The sequence below is a fragment of the Dipodomys spectabilis genome, unplaced genomic scaffold, assembly GCF_019054845.1.
Source record: "Dipodomys spectabilis isolate Male_0828 unplaced genomic scaffold, ASM1905484v1 ptg000018l, whole genome shotgun sequence".
Taxonomy (NCBI): domain Eukaryota; kingdom Metazoa; phylum Chordata; class Mammalia; order Rodentia; family Heteromyidae; genus Dipodomys; species Dipodomys spectabilis.
Genome location: NW_024870695.1, coordinates 11944115 through 11964569, shown reverse-complemented (window position 1 = coordinate 11964569; position 20455 = coordinate 11944115). Strand labels below are relative to the sequence as shown.

Sequence of the window (20455 nt, the reverse complement as noted above, 5' to 3'; positions counted from 1 at the left end):
TCCTACAGTCTATTTTATCATGTAATAGTAAAGAAAATTCTAGGGTTCAAATTTAGAAGAGCTCAATGAATATGAGCTTGAGACTTACAAGTAGCCACTGGTAGCATGCGTTCATTTGGCTGGTCACGCATGTCAGGGTTAGTGTCTCTTCCAGTCCTCATGGAATATGTGTTTTAAGTGAGAAGAGTTAAGATGAAGAAGAGGTGGGAACACCACTGATGTATATTCCTTTTATTTAAATAGGAAGCATGTCTCAGGACCTTAGAGGATATGTATTTAGGTTTTGTTTACCAGTCCTTTGTCTCTCTATTTTCATAATTATCTTTTCTTTCAAGCTTCTATTTCAGTGTGGAACACAAGCATAACTTCTTTTCATGTCTCCATAATTTTCCTTTTTTTTTTTTTTGCAGAATGTCACAAGCTGGAATCATAGTGTGTAGTATTTTCAGCCTGGCTTCTGACCCTTCTCGATATCCCTATAAGATCCTCTCCATGGGGTTCACAGGTTGATAGCTCATTTACTTTGACCACTGAGTACATAAATGCATACTTCAGTCTCTTTAGAAAAGAAGCAAACAGGGGACAAAGAAAGTAATCATGAGGGTGAATTTTATTGAGGCACACCATGTGCACCATATAGGAATGCCACAATGAAACCCCTTTGTACAATTGATACAAGCTAATTAAAAAAAAAAAGCAAGAGAGAGAAAAGGGAAAATATGAATTATTTTGAGTAGATGTTCTTGAATTATAAGCATTGAAGCCATTCGATGTATAAATAGAAACACAGCCTTTGATTTCTTTGCTCAGTATATAAACTTTATTAAGAAACATCAGAAGACACCACAGATACAATTGAACTAGTCAATAGGCATGTTGTGATTCTCGGATGACATCTGAGGAACGTCACTTGGCTACCTTCTGGGGCCTTTGATGTTGGAGAATTTGACTTTTTAGAAAAATGGAAGATAAAAATAGATCACAAAGCAGGATGCACATACAGTCATGGAGACCCCCAAACATGTCAATTTTCAATCCCACAAGACAGTGTCAGAAAAAGTATACCCGAAGCCATTTGATGACAAAGAGGGAGGTTCTTAGAATTTCAGAGCCATAGGTGAGGGTCAGCGTATTACTTCTAGAATAGAATCAGGTAGAGTGGTGATGCTCATATAATACTAAGCCCCAGAATAGGAAATAAGTTAGAAAGAGGAACTAGTTACTGGCCCAAGGTGGCCAAGGAAGTGGACACTTCCAAGATCCATTGTCCTGGGACATTAGGCATCAGCAACCTGGCTCTTAGCAGATAGGCTGGCAGCAGTGGCAGCAGCAGGCTGGGCGGCAGCAGGACTGTCCACAGTAGGATGGGCGGCAGCAGGAGGCCTGGGCATGGTGCAGCTGGCAGCAGGTGGGGGGTGTGGAGCTCACCACGCAGCAGGGAGGCAGGCTGGTGCCCTCCACACGGCAGTCTGGGCGGCACCATCTGACACGGCAGCTCATGGCTCCAGAGCTGATGCCACCTCCAATACCACCTCCAATGCCAGTCTGGCAGCAGCTTGGCTGGCAGAAACCGGAGCCAAAGTTCCCACCGATGGAGCAGCTGGGGAACCCACAGAAGCTGGTAGCACAACAGGCCATGGTTGGTTGTGAGGGGTTGAGTTGAGAGGTGAACTACTTGGAGAGGTTTCTGAGTTTTGGAGGTGACTTCCGTGTGGGGCCTTTTATATCTCCAAACCAGCTGCTGTTTGTAAAAATTCTTAACATATTTTGCTTGGCTTTTCTTTTTTTAGCTTAAATTTGCCCCTCAGTGGACCTCAGATTGGCTTCCATTGGAAGACTTGTGTCACATGATGAAAATTACTTTGTTTTACAAGGTCACTGAGACTTTTTTGCTCATTAGAAGGCTTGTGGTTTCCTAAGTTCAAAGAGTCCTCTGATTTTACATCAAGTCAACACCCTCATTTTGAATAGTAGTCATTCCTACTGACCATCTATCCAAACCTCTAAAGCTAAGGGTAATTGTGCTGTTTTTAAGTATTTTTTTCCATCTGAAAACCGAATTCCATTGAATGTAAAACAGCTAGGGACTCAGAGAGCACCTTTGCTAATGTGTAATTAAAGCTTCCAACTCACTGACTCTGACATCCTATCCAATTCCCAGTACAGCTCCTTTGATTTTTATCCATTTGAAATAGGTAAATATGAGTTATAGTCCAGACCAAGAATCTTTTCTTGTGACTCAGATGAGTTTAGCATTGAAGAAGGGTTAGCTTCTGGAAGAATCTTAAGAACTATTCATTGAGTCGAATTCAATAAATGTTCATTGAGTAGGTAGGATTGGACCACTCATAAAGAAGTAAGTAGAACTTACAAGATGTAATACCTCTCATGAAAGAGACTTGCTATCTGAAGTAAAAATGAGACTGGGGAATAATGTTGAGTTATTGTTGTCTGAATTGGATCACTGAATGAATGCTTAGGAAGAAAGACATAGGAGTTCCGACATTTTGAAGAATGCATTGCTATAAATCTTTTTCTGAAGTGCATCCGCTTGTGTATGATCCATCACCACCATCCATTAAAGTGCTGGGCATTTGTCAATAAGTTTAAAAAATGTTTTTGGCTAGTTTTTCCTGTACTCGTGTCTTAATGTATTTTGTATATCTGCATTTTGTGTTTCCTGGTCAAATGCTTAATAATCAAAAAGTAAATGGTAAGAGCAACTTAGTTTTGTTCTAGATTTGTGTTAACTTCTTCAGAGAAGTCCTTTTTTGGTTTGTTTGTTTCAGTTGGGCTGCAAAGTACAGGTCCATGATATTGCTGTGTTGGTATGATGTGATCATGAGAATAGATGGAGAATAATGAGAGCTAAAGCTTAGAGAGAAGAGAAATTTGGGGGGCAGTGGGAAGAAGGACACAGACCAAGACACAAGAATTGAATCTAAATGTCCTTGGAATTAGTATTGGTAGATACATTTAGTAGAAGATAGTGTAGATTGTTTTTGGTGGGTATGAATGAAGAAGGAGCATTATAGTATATTAAATGGGAAGAGAATACAGATGGCAGAAACATACTTAGAAGCTGGCATGATCATGTTTTATGTGGGAATCTGTAGCAATGATTAGCTTGAATATTTCAGCTAAAAGTGTCTATGTTAATCAATACCTAACCCTAATGTGCCCATATGCATCTGAAAACTATGAAGATTATTCATGATATGAGTAGCTATGAAGATTATTTAATTAGCAGATGGAATCAGGCCTTATCACAATGCAAATCCACTCTTGAATTTCAGCTGTAGGCATACAGCTTAGCGCTACAAGAAGGACATAACTCTGCTTGCTTTGCACATCAAGATGTTTTATTTGAAAGTAACAGGAGGAATAATCAAGTAGAAAGCAGGTCTGAAGAAGTGGGGAAGCAAGAGATAGGGAAAGAAGCCGAAATGTCAGGAAAACTAACAGTCTCTTCCAGATGCTCTACTCAAGGTAGAAGACGCTCTCCAGGGAATGTTGATTGATGCTTGTTTTCAGGGTCCTGATGAAGAGTTTTATCATTTATAAGCACCTTAGCAACATCCTCATACTTAGCAACCATCAAATGAAGCACTTCTTCAGAGATCAGTGCTGTTTTGCTGTGCTTCCTCTTTCATTCCTAAGTCACCCAGAGGGAGTCAGGCCCTTAACAGGAGGGCTGGCAGCAGGTGGGCTCACAGCAGGTGGGCTCACAGCAGGTGGGCTCACAGCAGGAGGGCTGGCAGCAGTGGCAGCAGCAGGCTGGGCGGCAGCAGGACTGTCCACAGTAGGATGGGCGGCAGCAGGAGGCCTGGGCATGGTGCAGCTGGCAGCAGGTGGGGGGTGTGGAGCTCACCACGCAGCAGGGTGGCAGGCAGGTGCCCTCCACGCGGCAGTCTGGGCGGGACCATCTGACACGGCAGCTCATGGCTCCAGAGCCTCCTTCTTGGCCACAGCTGATGCCACCTCCAATACCACAGCTGGTTCCACAGCAGCTTGGCTGGCAGCAGCTGGACTGGGAGCAGCTTGGCTGGCAGCAGCTGGACTGGCAGCAGCTTGGCTGGCAGCAGCTGGACTGGCAGCAGCTTGGCTGGCAGCAGCTGGACTGGCAGCAGCTTGGCTGGCAGCAGCTGGACTGGGAGCAGCTTGGCTGGCAGCAGCTGGACTGGCAGCAGCTTGGCTGGCAGCAGCTAGAGCCACAGTTGCCACCGGTGGAGCAGCTGGGAAACCCACAGAAGCTGGTAGCGCAGCAGGCCATGGTGTCAAGAGTCAGGTTCAGACTTGTGTTCTGGAGAGATAAGTTTCTGGGTTTTGACTCTACCTTCCACACATGGCCTTTTATATATTTCCCCAGAGCTGCTTGTTTACCTAACATTTAGCATCTTTCCTTGATGCCAGTTGCAAAGGCAGTCTTTGATTGGCTTATACATGAGTTGTCAAGAAAATTATAAGTAGCATCCAATGGTTTGTTTTTGTTAGTGTTCAATTAAATCTCATTATGGTTCTTCCTTCTTTGGACTAAGCGAAGGTGAATATGGGAGCCAGGCGCAGGAGCGTCTCTTTATGTAAGTCATGTGATGGGCTAGACTTAGGCCTACTCTTGCCCTGGCTGACTGTGTCATTACCTGACCTTCAATGACCTTTAGAAACATTTTATCAAAACTGAACATTGTCTTCCAAACTGGTCACCTAAGGTCGTGATTTCAGAGGCAATTTGTTCAGACTGGGAAAGACTAACCTTAGCATCCTTCAAACATTGAGTTATCACTCAATTCAGTAACAGAGAACATCCCTCTTCCAGTGATCAGTGTTTGCAAGTTACAGGATCTTAAAAGTTATGATTATTATTCTTGCCTTAATTACCAGTAAATGTATATTCTCAATCAAAACTGTTAATGTCTCTTTTCCCTGTAAATTGTTTTCTGACTTGAATAAATTAAAAGCATAAGCTAGTAATGGATGCGCATTGTGACAAGTCAAACAGTACAGTCATCGAAAGAGTCTTCTTTCCTAAAAGGGCGTGTGCACATATATCCTTTCCCCAACCAGGGCTCCAAAGATAATATCAGATGCATTTTTTTATTCCTTTCTTCCTACTTCTGCAAATATAAACAAGCATGAACACATAGTTTATCTTTTTTATTTTTTAAATTTTTTAATATATTTTTTATTTTGGTCTGGTCGTGGGGTCTGAACTCTGGGCCTGGGCACTGTCCCTCAGCTCTTCTGCTCAAGGCTAGCTCTCTACCACTTGAGCCACAGCGCCACTTCCAGCTTTTTTTTTTTCTGCTTATGTGGTGCTGAGGAATCGGACTCAGGGCCTCATGCATGCAAGGCAAGCGCTCTACCACTGAGCCACCTTCCCAGCCCCCATAGTTTATCTTATATTACAAGAACATTTTGATTTAATCTATATTAAAAATTAGAAACTGTGATTAAAATACCTGTAACAAAACTTAAGTTATTTAAATTTTTATTGTTATTATAAAAGTGGTCTATAGAGGGGTGACATTGTCCAAAAAGAAATACATTAATTGTCTGACCTATGTAACTATAACTCTGGTATACAATTATTTTTAAATGGCCTTTTCATCCTTTTGAGCCAGTAGGCATAGTAGCACACACATATAATCTGAGGATTGAAAAGCTGAGATTGTAAGACTGTGAGGTCAAAGGGCAGCCTGAGATACATAGTAGGACTGTTTCTCATTTAAAAAATCTTTTTTTTTTTTGGTGCAGGTCTTGGAGCTTGAACCCGAGTCTAAGTGCTGTCCCCGAGCTTTTGTATTCAATGCTAGTGCTCTACCACTTGAGACACTTCTGGCTCTTTTGGTGCTTAATTGGAGATGAGTCTCACAAACTTTCTTGCCCAGGCAGGCTTTGAAACATGATCCTCAGATTTCAGCCTCCTGATTAGCTAGGATTTCAGATGTGAGCCACCAGTGTCCCACCTAAAAAAAATTATTTTTATATAAAGGTAAACCCATCAGAATAAGAGGAGATTTAAAAAATCAAGCAAACATAAATTCTAAAAGCAAGTGGGTGTGGAATGACACTTTCAAGGGGCTGAAAGAAAATACCTGTCAACTTAGATTAAAGTACTTAACAAAGGTGTCCTTCAAAACTGATGGATAAACGAAACCTTGCTTGATAATCAAACACTTAAAATAGTGTATGGCCACTAAATCACCACTGTGGAAGATACTTAAAGAATCATACATACAGATGAGAAGGATAAATGCAAGCAGGAAAATGTAGAAAAGAACAAATCCCCATAGATGAATGCACGAGCAAAATAACAAAATGTCAAAAAAACTGCATAATTTTCGATATTCACTGTACATGATCTTTTGGCAAGCAAGACCTGATCATGTTTGCCTACAAGAAACACATCTAACTGACAAATGCAAACATTGACTTACGGTGAAAGAATGTAAAAAGATTTTCCAAGCATATTCACCTTAAAAGTGACCAGGAGTAATTATATTTATAGCTGATAAAATAGACTTCAGACCAAAATTAGTTAGAAGGGCCAAAGGGAATAATTCATTGAGGAGATAGCAATTTGCACCATGTACGCACCAAACATTGACACACACAAATCACCCCAACACTACTGGACTTGCAAGTACAGACAGACCCTGGCACAATGAGACTTAAATAGCCTATTCTCACCAGTAGAAAGGTCATCCACACACACACACACAAAATTAATAATCAATCAATCAATTCATTGACACTATAGGTCAAATAGATTAAAGAGCTATATACAGAATATGTCAGCCACCAGTTGAATAATACATATTCACAGCAGCCCATAGGACTTTCTCCAAAATAGATTATGTTTTATGACATAAAACAAATCTTAGAAAAATATAAGTTAACTGAAATAACTCCTATCAGACTATAATATAATAAAGCTAGAACTCAGCAGTAAAGGAAACTACAGAAAAATATCCAAGCACATGGACACTTGGACACTTGTACTCATTACCTCACTGATGTAAATGTAATCCTTCTGTACAGAATTTTTACAAGAAAATAAAACTTTAAAAAATATATTGTCGAATGACCATTAAGTGATAAAAGAAATAAGGAGTAAAATACAAATTCCCATGATTGAATGAAAATTAAAACTCTGTAACCCAGACCCTAAGAAGATAGTATATGGCTATGAGCACAAATATTTAAAAAAAGACAGTTCTCAAGTAAATAGCCTAACGTGTACCTCAAGATCCTAGAAAAACAATAACAAGAAGGTGGAAAAAAATTACAAAGGTTAGGGTAGAAATGAATGAAATGGAGATTTGAAAACAATACTAATACTCAACGAAACACAAAGTTCTCCCTTTGAAAAGATATGCTTGATAAGCTCCTAGTCAACCTAACCAAAAAAAGAGGATAGTTAGGAAGTTTCTTGCAAATATATTCTAATTAAGTGGAAAATGTAGACGAAATGGATAGATTTCTAGCTGCAGTGAAGGTACCAAAATGGAACCAAGAAGATATAAACCAAATAAATGGTCTATAACAAGGAATGAGATATTAATAAAGGGTAATGAGCCTAGCCGAGCACAGGACCTGATGGATTCACTGACAAATTCTACCAGACCTTTAAAGGAGAGCTCATACCCATGCACCTCAAGGAAGAGAAGGAATGACATCAAACTGATTCCATGAAGCCAAATGATATGAAAATGGTATTCTGATATCAAAACTAGACAAAGATATAATGGGAGAAATTATATTCCAATTTCTTTGGTGAACATAGACACAACAATTCTCAATGAAATAGTAACTGAATTCAACACATTAATGAAGATCATATGCCACAAACAAGTCAGTTTCATTTCAAGAATAAAAAGATTATTCAACATAGACAAATCAATCAATATATTGCAGCACAGAAATAGCATCAAATGACTAAAATCCCATGATTCTTTCAATCGATGCAGAAAAGACTTTGACAAATTAATGTTCAAAGCTCTCAAGAAATTAGGACTAGAAGTACCTAAACATTACAACAGATACGTATGACAAAGCTACAGTCAACATCATTCTAAATGGGGAGTGGGGAAAAAAAAGGATTCAATCTTTCCAAATATTGTTTTACTCACCTGTAAAATGCAAGGATATACTTTCTGGATATAAATTATATAATAAATCTAGCAGGTCAGTCATGTTAGTATCCTACATAATGCTTCCGTATCATCTTGCTTGAGGATTCTCAGTAAATGCTCATGGGATAAAAGAATGATCCAATTATTAGGAGTGCACAATAATGATGAAAAACTGAAATTGCATTTTAAACATTCATGTGTAATTTTCTTCTCCTCCATGCCCTCCCCTGCCACCCCCAAGAAGAAGCTGGATTTCTGCAAGTGGTTAGTAGTTGGAGTCAAGAGGACAATGGGACGTGTCTCCATTTCTGTTCTGACACTCAAAGGTGTTTTCTGAATTAGATCTGATCTCTTTGTGATGTTTCAGGGAAATCGATATTTTGCTTACATGTTACCTCTTAATTATGCTTTCTAACATTCTGATGTTCACAAATCTTTGAATATATAAAGTGTTATGTATATATACATATCTATCGACAGAGAAAGAAAGAGAGAGAGAGACAGAGAGAGAGACAGAGAGAGAGAGAGAGAGAGGGAGAGAGAGAGATTTGACAGTCATGGCCTGGGCACTTTCTTTAATCCGAGCACTTTTGCTCAAGGCTAGTGCTCTATCACTTGAACCACAGCATGACTTCTGGTTTTCTGCTGGTTAATTGGAGATAAGAATCTCAGGCACTTTCCTGCCCAGGCTGGCTTTGAACTGTGATCTGCAGATCTTAGCCTCTTGAGTAGCTAGGATTACAGGTGTGAGCCACCAGCGCCTGGTAAAATGTTATGCTTTTAGCCACATAATATCTTTTATATAAAATATAGCATCACTACCTTCCAGTGCCAAATCCAATGTAGAATGAATTAACCCTTATCTTTGTTGAAAAATACCCAAATTTATGAAGCATTTCCTGATACTAATGTTAAAATGTGTATAGATTTGGTGAATAGGTGTATTATATTTAAACATTTTAATGTTATTTACATAGTTTACTATTTCTGAATTTCCAAGGGTTGAACCAAGGAGGCTACAATTGAACATGTTCATGTAAATGTCCAGTGCTTCTTGACAGTCAACCCTTCCATCGTTCTCCCCCACCCATCTGCTTCCTTCCCCAAACTCAATTCACGTTTCTTACTTCCTTTATCACACATATACCTTCAGTATTATGGTTGTATCTGTCTCCTATCCCATTTTTCACTTATCCACTCCTCCTTCTTGGCTACCCCCTCCTTGGTATTCATTGTGTTAAACTGTCTGTTAATTGTTTGAAAGGTTTACTGCATGAAGTTTCTCTCGATATGGTTATCAACTAGATCGTGTATATAAACACAGGCTTTTTTTGTGTTTATATGGGATGTTGTATTTTGGGTCTAAAATCTACCTATGAGAGTAAATATGTGTGTATTTCTAGTAAGTGACATGTTAATCCTAAATACTGAGTAAACCCTTTTACTATTCCCACTTATTTAGAAACTAGAGAAAATTTTGGAAAAAAATCTCCATCTAATTGAGTATGTTTCTTTGAAGGTTTTCTGTCTCTATATGTCTCTTGAGCTATATCTTCCATGTAAATGGAAGTGTGTGTGTGTGTGTTTTCTTTATACCAATATTGAAATTTAAACTCAGGGCCCAAGTACTGTCCCTTAGCTATTTTTCTCAAAGCTGATTTTCTACCAGTTGAGCCACAGCTCCACTTCTGGCTTTTTGGTAGTGAGTTGGACATAAGAGTCTCATAGACTTCTCTGCCTCAGCTGGCTTTGAGCCATGATCCCCAGATTTTAATTTCCTGAGTAGCTAGGATTATAAGGCATAAGCTACTTGGAGTATGACTTATAATTCCTACGGTCTGAAGCTTGCCTGAAATAATATCCTACAAACTGATGGAAAACCATGTCATATTTAGGTTCTAGATCCAGAGATCCTGGCTTCTTTACCTGTTTGGTTATAGAAGCACTGAGTGAGGCAGAGGTAGAGCCTGTACCATTTCTGAGGTCCTAGGTAATTGGCTGTTCTATATTTTTCATGGAGATTAACTTCTATTGGACCTCGTCATATTTCCTAACCCAGTGTGATAAGAACAGAGAATGAAACAACAAAAGGAAATCTTTCATGTGAAAGGTTATATGGAACCTCTATTGTGAACATATTCAATGAAAAGCAGAAGAGATTTTTGCTGCCACAATTGATAGGATTTATTAGAACTGATACATTATTCTTCTTTCATAAGGAATACAATTTGTAAGACAGTGGAAGATGGAGAGGAAAATGTCTTAGAAGAAGAGATGCCTTCGGAGAGAATGGGGTGGGATATTTGTTGAGGGTCAATCTCTATGCAAATTGTTTTTCTCATTTTCTGTTCACTTTTGCATCTTTAGAGAAGTGATCATTTTCTTTTCAATGTTGGAAAAATAGTTCTTAGATGCCCAATGACTTGTTCTTGCACCGATAAAAGTTCTCAGATAAAAGAAACTTCAAGTTAGGAATCAGCATCTTGTGGCTTTTAACATGTGGTCTCACAGCAGGAGGGCTGGCAGCAGGAGGGCTGGCAGCAGTGGCAGCAGCAGGCTGGGCGGCAGCAGGACTGTCCACAGTAGGATGGGCGGCAGCAGGAGGCCTGGGCATGGTGCAGCTGGCAGCAGGTGGGGGGTGTGGAGCTCACCACGCAGCAGGGTGGCAGGCAGGTGCCCTCCACGCGGCAGTCTGGGCGGGACCATCTGACACGGCAGCTCATGGCTCCAGAGCCTCCCTCCTGGCCACAGCTGATGCCACCTCCAATACCACAGCTGGTTCCACAGCAGCTTGGCTGGCAGCAGCTGGACTGGCAGCAGCTTGGCTGGCAGCAGCTGGACTGGCAGCAGCTTGGCTGGCAGCAGCTGGACTGGCAGCAGCTTGGCTGGCAGCAGCTAGAGCCACAGTTGCCGCCGGTGGAGCAGCTGGGAAACCCACAGAAGCTGGTAGCGCAGCAGGCCATGGTGTCAGGAGTTGGTCTGATGGTTGGGTTGCCTGAAGAAATTTTTTGAGTTTGGATGGTGACTGCTGCATCGGGCCTTTTATAATCCTTGGCTGGCTCCTATTTTCCTCATTCTCAGTGTTTCTTCCTTGTTTGTGTTTGTATAATTTGTCTCTGAATAATAATTGGGCTACTCTTAAGTTACTTGTTCAACCTTCTGAAAGCCTTTAAAAGCTGATTTTATTTGGTCTCCAATTGGAGTTCTTAACTGTGGTGAAATAGTCATAAGTGTAAACTGAGGTCATAACTCTGATTCCCCTTATTTGTTGTAATTTTCCCATTATCCCCCAGATAATTGAGTTATACTCTCCTGCTTAAGGAATGTCAGTATTGCTCACTATTGACTCTTGCAATTGGGCTCCCAGGTCTTGTGAAGCTCCTTCTTTTCCTTCTCATCTTTGCTTTGACTATGAAGTAAGGAAGGCTAGATTCAGCTGACCAGAAAAGAGAGAGAAATTCTTTGCATCTGGGAAACATGAATGTGTTGTCATTACTACCACTTTGGGGGTACTTATTATGTACCATAATCAGTACAGTTCTGAATACCTTGTAAGCACCAATTCATTTAATTTTTCAGAGCAACTCTATGAGGGGGAACCACTGATATTTTCATAATCTGGTGGAGGAAATTGAGCCACAGATTTAATGAAATTGTCCAGAATTTGGCAGTGAATCTGAAAGCTAAAACTCTACTATAATCTGACACTGGATGAAATCCTCTAACTAGCCACTATGGTCTCTTCTTTTATTTTTTCCTAGTGTGAGTAGTTTCCAAGGAAAATCAAAGGATAGAAGCCATATATAAATATCCCAATTTCTTATACGCTTTTATTTTCATAGTAAAGAGTAGAGATAAGGTAAGCAATAACTCTAATTATTAGATACTTTCTAGAGATTTTATTTATTTTTTTAAAAATCATCAAAACATGCTTCATGAATTAAATGCTAAAGACAAAATCTGAATCTACCAGTCTTGTGACTGTGTCTTTTTTTTATTACAGAAAGTAATAAAATGTAAACTTAACATTTAAATGCTCTTAGATATACAAAAGACATATTCAGTCTCCTTATTTCTAGAGTGTGTAACATTCTGTGTGTGTTACACCTGCAGCATGTTGAGTTACTGTAGATGTTAAGAGATGAGGCCTGTTGAGCCAGAAGTTTATACAATTTGACGTTCATACAATTCGAATAGAGTGACTGACAAAGGCGGAAATGAAGATTGTGTTAGTACAGTGAAGGTGAGCTACAACCACCAGGGATTGTGGATTATACAGAGCAATAGAGTTCAAATGTTGCCAGGGCCTGTGATCTAGTATACAGTACTTAGATTGCGTCTTCAGAAGTGACAACTTTAAGTTTAGATCAGAACTCTTCCCAAGAGTTTGTAAGGCCCACATCAAATTTGTATTAGAAGACTTGGTTCTTTGTCTTCCTTTATTAAAAAAATTGTTATATTTTGTGCCTGTACTGGGGCTCAAACTCAGGGGTTAGGCACCATCCATAGGTTTCTGTTTTTCCTCTGAGGCTGCATTCCTACCACTTGAGCTATACCCCCACTTCTGACTTTTGTGTGTGTGTGGTCAATTGGGGAAATATCTCACAGACTTTCCTGTCTGGGCCAACTTTGAACCTTAATTCTCAAATCTCAGCCTCCTGGGTAGCTTGGATTACAGGTGTGAGCCTGGGTTTGTACTGCTTCTTTTTAAGCAAAGGTAATCACAAATTCTTTGATTAACCAGTTTCTACCCTGCATGTTTAAAATGTGCATTTATCATGATCACAATCTCGGGAACTATTGAATTCTTATCTAAATTCGGGAGAAAATTTAATACTGGAAAGACTTATCTCCCCTTACAATGGTTCAAAAAATTGAGGAGTGGAATACAGTATTGATATGAGCATTGTAGACAGTAGTGCTGTGTATTGGGGCTCCATCCAGGCTTTTCCGCTATACCACTGTTTTCAACATCTCTTTGAGTACACCATGTAGCTACTTCTGACTTTTAGTTGCCCTTGTGTTACTTGTTAAGAATAGTATTTGTCCCTTTGAAAATTCTTCTGTACGCTAGAATCAAGACTAACCCCAACCTTCCTTTACTTTGGTCAAATAAATCAAGAAATGTACTTGGCCCCCAAATCTCTTCTCCTTTAACAATTTTTTTCAGTCTTGATTGGTTTCCATGGAAATAGAATCAGAAAACATAAACATTCATGATATTTCTCTGTATAAATTTTCTATCTTGTATAATGCTGGGTTTCCTATCTGTGGTCTCCAGGGGGAAAATGCCAGTACATTTAAACCTTTAAGAGACCCACTGTCAAAGAAGCACTGTATGCATAACCTGACGTATAGAATTGTAAAACCTTTGTTTAGTTCCTTAATAGCTATAAAAACAAAGGAAAAAAAGTTAAGAGACATTACTGTATTTGTTCTCTTTAGTTTTCATTATTCATTTATGGCAAGTGGCCCAGATGCTTTCAGTAGCATAAGAAGAGATGTGTTTGTATGTTACTTTTGAACATTTGAGCCATGTCTAAGAGAGAGACAGACATACAGACAGACTAATGTTTTGAGTCTTTTTTGTACCATCAGGGTTTCAGTTTTGGGTGGTTTTCTCAATCTTTCATTTCTATTTTACTTGTTTTTTTTTTTTAAAAAAAATTATTGTAAAGGTAATGTGCAGAGAGGTTCCAGTTACGTAAGTCAGGTAATGAGAACATGTCCTTTTGGACAGTCCTGTCCCTCCTTCTCTCCCAGTTTTTCTCTTCTTGTCTCCCCTTCCCCCAAAGTTATATAGTTCATTTCCAGCACAGTGTCTAGTGAGTATCACTGTGGAATTGGCTCGCCCTTTGTCCCACTGTTTCTGAGCTTCCCCTTCCCCTCCCCAAATCAGATAGACTTATATACAAGACAAAGGGTACCGAAATCGAATCTATTCTAGTTGTATCTCCCTTACTTAGCTATTTATGAGATCTGATGTCCTTGTTTCATCAGCCAAATGACTACACATAGCATCTTTTCTCCCTGGGACAGTCATGCTCCTGGGCAGGACTCCCATCTTAGCAATGGAGATTAGATAACAGATAACCTTCAAGGACCTCCTCTCACCTCTAACTTTCTATCTTAATCCAAGTCACACAGTCTTCTTCCATTTGCCCAATGTCATCCTCACTGCTTTCAACTGTATTTTTGTTGTTGCTGTCTTCAGTATTGGTACTGGGCATAAAACCCAGGATGTTGCACTTGCTAGGCAAGTACTACATCCCAGCATCCTCACTCCTTTCAGTTCCTCTGAGTAAAAGGTGCATCAGCCCTAAGCCCTTTAATCCTGAAGGGAGACAAGAGGTCCATATAGGAGAGGAATCAAGAGTGGATAATCTTCTAGGGATGTTGAGTACAGAGTGTACTTTGTGTCCTGACGTGGAGCTTTGGTTACTCAGTACATTGTTCTTCACACCAAATTACTATAGGCAAACAAACTGTGTGCCCCATGTCTGTTCAACCCAAAGGATATACTTTTTTTTTGTCAGTTGTGGGTCTTGAACTCTGGCCTTGGGTGCTGTCCCTGAGCTCTTTTGCTCAAGCTAACACTCTACCACTTTGAGCCACAATGTCACTTCCAGTTTTTGAGTGGTTAATTATAGATAAAAATCTCACTTTTCTGCCAGAGCTAGCTTCAAACCTTGATCCTCAGATCTCAGCCTCCTGAGTAGCTAGGATTACAGGTGTGAGCCACCAGCTCCTAGAACGGGTATAGCTTTTTCTAATTCTAATTAAGTTGTATCAGTAGAGACCGTACTTCTTTAATTTTTTTAAAAAATGAGGCAAAATACACCTAACATTGGATAGTCACTTTCAAGTCTAAAGTCATTTTAAGGTGTTATTGAGTATATTCTTAATGAAACTCTCTAGTTTCAAAACTTTTTCATTTTTTGGTGCCAGTCCTTGAGCTTGAACTCAGGGCCTGAGCACTCACACTTAGTTTTTGTACTCAAGGCAGGCATTCTACCACTTGAGCCATAGCTGCACTTCTGGCTTTTTGCCAGTTAATTGGAGATAAAACTCTTATGGACTTTCCTGCCTGAGCTGGCTTCAAATCACAACCCTCAGATCTCCACCTCCTAAGTAGCTAGGATTACAGGTGTGAGCCACCAGTGCTTGACTAGTTTCAAAACTTTCAGTCATCCCCAAAGAATACCCACTAACTTCTAAGTAATCACTTCCCACACTCTGCTAACCCATAATCTATAGCTTACTTTGTTGATATTGTACTGTGGGCTGTGGAATGGAATAATGTGTCTTTCAGTTCTTTCTTTATTTCACAATTCTTTCTGGAGATAAGGAGAGGAATGGAAATAATGTTGCAATAAGCATAGTTGTGTTGGTAGCTTTAGTATGGTCTTCTTTGTGATCATTTGGTAAATGCCCAAAAGTGGGATTGCTAGGTCATAGGGGAGCTCTATATGGAGTCTTTTGAGGAACCTCCATACTACTTTCCAAAGTGCTTGAACAAGTTTACACTCCAACCAACAATGCAGTAGGCTTCCCTTCTGTCCACATTCCCTCCAGCATCTGTTATTAGAGTTCTTGATTATAGCCATTCTAACTGGGGTAAGGTGGTATCTCAATGTTGTTTTTAACCCAGATGCCCCTCAGTAGATGAATGGATCAAGAAAATGTGGTATATACACGATGGAATGCCATCAGAAAGAATGACATTGCCCCATTTGTAGGAAATGGAAAGACTTGGAAAAAATTATATTAAGTGAAGTAAGCCAGGCCCAAAGAAACATAGGTCCCATGTTTTCCCTTATTTGCAATAACTAGTATATGTCTTAGACAAGCAGAAAAGGTCAGATAAGATGATGTTAGGCAAAATGAACTCCAAGATCAGGACACAAGTGGCTTTTTCTTTCTTGCTAGTATTTCTAATGTACTTATAAGGTGATTTTTTTTTTGTTGCTTTGTATATCCCTCCCCCACAGTATAACCCATTTTCACTGTATTTGATGTTGGTATAATTTGGGGAGGGGAAGGGAAAGGGAAAAAACAAATTGTTTAAATAGGGATCCAGGTTGACCCATTACAACAGTGAGATGTACAAGATGCTATGTTGAAAAAGAAACTTTACAACTTGGTGGGGGGAGGGAAAAGGGGAGGGTATAGTCGTGGAGATGGGAGAGAAGGGATGGTAGGGGAAAAACAAAGGAGGAGGCAATAATGCTTGATAAGAAATGTACTCATGTACTCATTACCTTGCTCATGCAATTGTAACCCCTCTGTGCGGTATTTTCACAATAAAAAAAACTTATTTTAAAAAAGAATAGGACTGGAATGTGTGGCCAATATAGACATTTTAACTCATCTCTCTAATGAGCATTTGTATTCTACTTCTCAATGAATGAGAGGATTGAGTGAGTATTATAAAAATATCAAGTGATAATCTCTTTCATCATTTTCCTAAGTATAGGGTTTAGGGGCATTGCTGTTAGAGGTTTTTAAGAACAGAGGATTTTCTGGATAAATCAGTTTGGAAGAAATGAGTTCAGAGGTTTCTTTATTACAGAGCATGTCAGTCCCTTAGTGTGACTGATAAACCTTCAAGTTGCCAATAAAGCCTATAATATTATTTGACCTTTTTGATGGATTATATACTTTGATCTTTTCAAGCAGTTGCATCCACTACCTCCTGTTGGAAAGAAGGACTGCTTCCTCTTCACAGTAAAATTCTAAGTTTTACTCAGTAATGTCTTAGATTGTTTCATGGACATGTAGAATGTGGTATGAAATTATATTGCCATTAAAATGTACCTTTCAGCCGGGCGCTGGTGGCTCACGCCTGTAATCCTAGCTACTCAGGAGGCTGAGATCTGAGGATCGCGGTTCAAAGCCAGCCCGGGCAGGAAAGACCGTGAGACTCCTATCTCCAATAAACCACCAGAAAACTGGAAGTGGCGCTGTAGCTCAAGTGGTAGAGCGCTTGCCTTGAGCTGAAGAGCTGAGGGACAGCGCCCAGGCCCAGAGTTCAAGCCCCACGACCGACAAAAAAAAAAAAAATTAAAATTAAATAAAATGTACCTTCCCCCAGAGGGCTTTTTAAAGTGAGAAATGCTAAATTATGATCTGGGATATCCCAGACTTTATGGGACCTGAATATTTGATTTAGTTCCAGATGACATAAGGAAGTTCTGAGTGAGTTATAAATTTGAGAAAAATGATACTGGGTAAAGGGTTTGGATAAAGTTTCTCACCTAGCCATGAATCATGACCATGATAGTATTTTTAGTGAATCCACACTGTGCTATGTCATTATCTACTTGCTTCACAATGAAGAACAGTCACTAGGACACTCATTTCATGCTTAGGGAAACTTATGCTCATTGTTAGCCTTCGATGTACTCTATTCTCTCCTCCCACTCAAAGTGTGGAAAAGAAACAATGATGTGTAGGCATGCTATATATGCTGAGTAGTGCTTATAATTGTCATGGGTTACAATGACTAGAAACAGCTGGATTCTTTTCTCAGAAAAAAATAACATAGTTAGTTAAAGGGTATAAGAAATTACTTCGTGGCTCAAGTGGTAGAACTCAAGCCTTGAGCTGAAGAGCACAGAGATGATGCCCAACCCCCAGAGTTCAAGCCCCATGACTGCCAAAAAACAAATAAGAAAAAAGATGTTACTTCTCATTTTCATTTCATGGGGTTTGCTTCAGTAAATATAATTTTATATGATCATATACATGTAGCTACTGAGCCTTTGTGATCCTCTCCTGAGAATATACTCCTTTGGTCTCACTGTGTGAATGCCTAGAATCCCACTTAATTTATCGTATCCAAGTGTATTTGTTTGTCTTTTACCAGTGTGTTTACTTGTAGATTTACAGGCACATTCTAGTTACAAAAAAATGAGGGAAACCATGAAACCTGTGGTTTTTTGCTATTATCTTTTTATTCTTTTCTCTTTTGTTGTCTGTACCTTTTGTCTTGTCTGTAAGTTTATCTGTTTGGGAGAGGATAAGAGAGGGAACAGAAATGATGGGATAAAAAGTGAACAAATGTAGCAGTGATACTATAAACTATGTTGAAAATGACTTACACAACTTATGATGGGGAGGATGGGAGAGACAAACTGGGAGAACACGAGGGAAGGGGTGACACTGTTCAAAAAGAAATATACTCATTACCTGACCTAGGAACTGTAACCTCTCTGGCTTGTGATCCTTTACAATAACAATAAAAATAAATAAAAATTGGAAAAAAATGAAAAACAGATTATTTGACCATTGAATGATTTTGCCCTTTGGATAGCTGATGGGATTTGTTGTCATTTCTCACTTTTTTATATTATTATTAAAGGAAGTGATCTACTTGCCTAAACTCAAAAAGAACATCATAAGTAATACAGGTTGGTTTTCAGATTAGAAATAGTTGCCAAGTGGAAGAACTTGCTGGAGAAGTCATGGATTATTAGTTACAAAGCCAGGACTAAAAATCAGGATGCCTTTATGTCTTCTGTTACAATCATGATCCTATTTTTATGGACTTTCTTGTTTTGTATTATAATTTTGTATACTTTTGATGGATGAAAAATTGTGCAGAGAGTCATATATGAATGACTGGGTGGATTTAGCTTACAAGTGGCCAAATGATAAATACTTGCTTTTTAAAGTTTTTAAATAAAATTCACCTTCTGGACTGACGCCGGTGACTCACGCCTGTAATCCTAGCTACTCAGGAGGCTGACATCTGAGGATCATGGTTCAAAGCCAGCCCGGAGAAGGAAAATCTGTGAAACTCTTATCTCCAATAAACCAACTCAGAAAACTAGAAGTGGCACTGTGGCTCAAGTGGTAGAGCGCTCACCTTGAGCTGAAGAGCTGAGGGACAGCACCCAGGCCCAGAGGTCAAGCTCCATGACCGACCAAAAAACAAAACAAAATAAATTCACCTTCTGGAACACTGAGACAAATGAGGATCACTGAGACAAATGAGGATCACAACTATTGCTGTGATTTTTCTTTTTAATCACATATCTTGACTGTAGAACTTGATGGTAAAATAAGGAAAACCCACTTTTAATGACTTTTATTAAAAGGACCTAGAAGAACCATAGTGCCATACTGAGATTTTGAAACATCTTAGTATCCCAATATCACCAATGTAGCTCAAAGAAAAGAAAGTTCTAATAATGACCTCATCTTTGAAGGGATGAAATGAATTTTTTTATTAAATTCATGTACCAATAACCTGTGGAGATTATTCAAATAATATCTACCACAAAATGTTATACAACTACTTTCGCACTGTAGGACTTCTCTTGATATTCAGATGTCTTTTGATCTCCCACTACAAATGTGTGGGTTTGCCTCCTGGGAGATTATGGAACAGTGTAACAAAAGGTTGCAAGCTGGCTTGTGGATATTGGAGTCCAAAAGACTTTTGGGATTTGAATCATTGGTTTGTAAGGGTCATCTCGAAATTCCCATCAGAAGGAGGATTTCAACAGGTGGGTTCGGGGCAGGTGGGCTGAGAGGAGGTGGGTTCAGAGCAGGTGGGCTGAGCACAGGTGGTCTGAGAGCAGGTAGGCTGAGGGCAGGTGGTCTGAGAGCAGGTAGGCTGAGGGCAGGTAGGCTGAGGGCAGGTGGTCTGAGAGCAGGTAGGCTGAGGGCAGGTGGTCTGAGAGCAGGTAAGCTGAGAGCAGGTAGTTTGAGAGCAAGAGGGCTTGCAGCAGGCTGGGCGGCAGCAGGACTGTCCACAGTAGGATGGGCGGCAGCAGGAGGCCTGGGCATGGTGCAGCTGGCAGCAGGTCGGGGGTGTACAGCTCACCACGCAGCAGGGAGGCAGGCTGGTGCCCTCCACGCTGCAGTCTGGGCGGCACCACCTAGCTCGGCAGCTGAGGGGTCCGGAGCCACCTGTCTGGCCACAGCCCATGCCACCTCCAACACCACAGCCTGTTTTGGAGCAGCTGGACTGGGAACAGCTTGGCTGGCAGCAGCTGGAGCCGCAGTTTCCACCGGTGGAGCAGCTGGGAAACCCGCAGAAGCTGGTGGAACAGCAGGCCATGGTGGTGAGGAGTTGGGCTTAGAGTTGTGTGGTTAGGAGACGCTTCTGAGTTATGACTGCTTCTTCCACCTCGGGCCTTTTATAAGCCTTAGCTAGTTGGTCCATGTCAGACAACATTTTTATCATCTTACTCTGTAAACAAACTTTTCTTGGGTCCTCTGATTGTTGCTGAGTTGCTTTAAACACGTCTTCTAATGATTTTTCCTTATTGCTCAGATAATACTCACCACGTGTTTTCATCCTAGAGCAA

General features: G+C 40.1%; 4 protein-coding genes across 4 annotated transcripts; all 4 read right to left on the bottom strand.

Annotated features, from left to right (window-relative positions):
- Positions 1-1299: 1299 nt before the first annotated feature.
- On the bottom strand, positions 1300-1638 carry LOC122100200 (keratin-associated protein 9-3-like). Its single transcript, XM_042670552.1, has one exon. The coding sequence runs from the start codon at positions 1636-1638 to the stop codon at positions 1300-1302; it is 339 nt and encodes a 112-aa protein (XP_042526486.1).
- Positions 1639-3682: 2044 nt separating this feature from the next.
- LOC122100187 (keratin-associated protein 1-3-like) lies at positions 3683-4273 on the bottom strand. Its single transcript, XM_042670550.1, has one exon. The coding sequence runs from the start codon at positions 4271-4273 to the stop codon at positions 3683-3685; it is 591 nt and encodes a 196-aa protein (XP_042526484.1).
- A 6354-nt stretch (positions 4274-10627) lies between these two features.
- Positions 10628-11098, bottom strand: LOC122102685 (keratin-associated protein 9-3). The gene has a single exon (XM_042673429.1). It carries the CDS (start codon positions 11096-11098, stop codon positions 10628-10630), a length of 471 nt encoding a protein of 156 aa, XP_042529363.1.
- An 8543-nt stretch (positions 11099-19641) lies between these two features.
- LOC122100171 (keratin-associated protein 9-3-like) lies at positions 19642-20205 on the bottom strand. The gene has a single exon (XM_042670548.1). The coding sequence runs from the start codon at positions 20203-20205 to the stop codon at positions 19642-19644; it is 564 nt and encodes a 187-aa protein (XP_042526482.1).
- Between the last annotated feature and the right edge of the window lie 250 nt (positions 20206-20455).

Coding starts and splice junctions, on each gene's coding strand:
- LOC122100200 (XM_042670552.1), bottom strand. CDS start 1,638: ATGGCCTGTTGTGCTACCAGCTTCTGTGGGTTCCCCAGCTGCTCCATC.
- LOC122100187 (XM_042670550.1), bottom strand. CDS start 4,273: ATGGCCTGCTGCGCTACCAGCTTCTGTGGGTTTCCCAGCTGCTCCACC.
- LOC122102685 (XM_042673429.1), bottom strand. CDS start 11,098: ATGGCCTGCTGCGCTACCAGCTTCTGTGGGTTTCCCAGCTGCTCCACC.
- LOC122100171 (XM_042670548.1), bottom strand. CDS start 20,205: ATGGCCTGCTGTTCCACCAGCTTCTGCGGGTTTCCCAGCTGCTCCACC.